The sequence below is a fragment of the Priapulus caudatus genome, unplaced genomic scaffold, assembly GCF_000485595.1.
Source record: "Priapulus caudatus unplaced genomic scaffold, Priapulus_caudatus-5.0.1 Scaffold8524, whole genome shotgun sequence".
Classification (NCBI taxonomy): Eukaryota; Metazoa; Priapulida; class Priapulimorpha; order Priapulimorphida; family Priapulidae; genus Priapulus; species Priapulus caudatus.
Genome location: NW_014585585.1, coordinates 1,279 through 3,582, shown reverse-complemented (window position 1 = coordinate 3,582; position 2,304 = coordinate 1,279). Strand labels below are relative to the sequence as shown.

At 38.2% G+C, this 2,304-nt stretch overlaps 1 protein-coding gene across 1 annotated transcript in view; it reads right to left on the bottom strand.

Annotated features, from left to right (window-relative positions):
- Window positions 1-1,435: 1,435 nt before the first annotated feature.
- Window positions 1,436-2,304, bottom strand: part of LOC106820214 (general transcription factor 3C polypeptide 1-like) — a gene marked incomplete at both ends in the record, with an annotated part of 1,869 nt that continues 1,000 nt past the window's right edge. The window contains 2 exon segments of the mRNA XM_014824751.1: window positions 1,436-1,599; window positions 1,898-1,987. Of these exon segments, the coding sequence (XP_014680237.1) occupies window positions 1,436-1,599; window positions 1,898-1,987 (254 nt within the window).

Sequence of the window (2,304 nt, the reverse complement as noted above, 5' to 3'; positions counted from 1 at the left end):
TTGCAAATTGTTCTCGTACGCAATCAACACAAAAATATATATATAATATATATATATATAATAATATATATATAGATGTAAAGATATGAACATGAAAATAAAATGAGGTGTTAATCTTTAATTTTGCAAGCTTTCGAGAACAAAAAAACATTCTTTATCTATATTTGCATGGGTGTCCGTGTGTTTTGATTCTATTCTTTACTATTACTCTCTCTTCCTCTATGCATATTTATTATTTAGCAATACGACTCACCAGACTGTCTTCCTGGCTTGTCCACACCACCCTCTCCTTCGTCATTTTGTTCAGGGCTGCCTGATCTTTGTCGTCATAGTAAGGTCGCTTTGGCTTCTTCTCTCTCAACTTCATAGGCCTTACTCTCGGTTCACTGTGTTGTAAGACTTTTTTTGCATGTAAACCTAAAGGATTGCAAACCTTAATAGGCACATTCTCACTCAATCAATCTGCAGGTTTCAGCATGAGATATAATGTCAAGCATGTTTAAGTTTGAGCGGTTTGATAACTATTCAAATAGGGAATCTGAGTGATCTAAAAATTATGAAATTTCCACATAATATGAAATACAAGTTATTAAACTTTCACCTACTTCTTATATGCATGCACACACACTTGACATAGTGTAAAAGAAGAAATTCCCACACAGAGGTTGCAATACGGGTTATGCATAATGTATCACGCACAACAAAACCTCATTACCAGATTGTGAAAATTTCCTCTTCAGCCCCTTGCCTCCCTTGTTCTTGACCACATTTTCCTTGAGTGTGACAGTCACTACCTCTGGTGGCTCTACAGGTTAACATAAAACAATCTTGATATTAGGTGATGTGTGTGAGAACATAATACATTGATCTTTTACTAGCATGTCTTTTAAATGCCTAGGTCTGTAGGTCCAGCAGAATATATATGGCATATCGATGATGCATGACCAATAGGAAGTATCACCACACATTTCCTCCACAACATCAGAGACTCTCGTACCACACACACCCAGTCACTTTGCTCCTTTTTCTCTCCCTCCCCCTTGCTTCTTTCTATCACTTGTGCGCGCTCGCTCTCTCTCTCTCTCTCTCTCTCTCTCTCTCTCTCTCTCTCTCTCTCTCTCTNGTAGCAGCTGGAGAGAGACGGAGAGACAAGGCAGACTGTTGATAATAGCAGATGCTCGTCATTGCAAATTGTTCTCGTACGCAATCAACACAAAATTATATACATAATATATATATATAATAATATATATATAGATGTAAAGATATGAACATGAAAATAAAATGAGGTGTTAATCTTTAATTTTGCAAGCTTTCGAGAACAAAAAAACATTCTTTATCTATATCTGCATGGGTGTCCGTGTGTTTTGATTCTATTCTTTACTATTACTCTCTCTTCCTCTATGCATATTTATTATTTAGCAATACGACTCACCAGACTGTCTTCCTGGCTTGTCCACACCACCCTCTCCTTCGTCATTTTGTTCAGGGCTGCCTGATCTTTGTCGTCATAGTAAGGTCGCTTTGGCTTCTTCTCTCTCAACTTCATAGGCCTTACTCTCGGTTCACTGTGTTGTAAGACTTTTTTTGCATGTAAACCTAAAGGATTGCAAACCTTAATAGGCACATTCTCACTCAATGAATCTGCAGGTTTCAGCATGAGATATAATGTCAAGCATGTTTAAGTTTGAGCGGTTTGATAACTATTCAAATAGGGAATCTGAGTGATCTAAAAATTATGAAATTTCCACATAATATGAAATACAAGTTATTAAACTTTCACCTACTTCTTATATGCATGCACACACACTTGACATAGTGTAAAAGAAGAAATTCCCACACAGAGGTTGCAATACGGGTTATGCATAATGTATCACGCACAACAAAACCTCATTACCAGATTGTGAAAATTTCCTCTTCAGCCCCTTGCCTCCCTTGTTCTTGACCACATTTTCCTTGAGTGTGACAGTCACTACCTCTGGTGGCTCTACAGGTTAACATAAAACAATCTTGATATTAGGTGATGTGTGTGAGAACATAATACATTGATCTTTTACTAGCATGTCTTTTAAATGCCTAGGTCTGTAGGTCCAGCAGAATATATATGGCATATCGATGATGCATGACCAATAGGAAGTATCACCACACATTTCCTCCACAACATCAGAGACTCTCGTACCACACACACCCAGTCACTTTGCTCCTTTTTCTCTCCCTCCCCCTTGCTTCTTTCTATCACTTGTGCGCGCTCGCTCTCTCTCTCTCTCTCTCTCTCTCTCTCTCTCTCTCTCTCTCTCTCTCTCT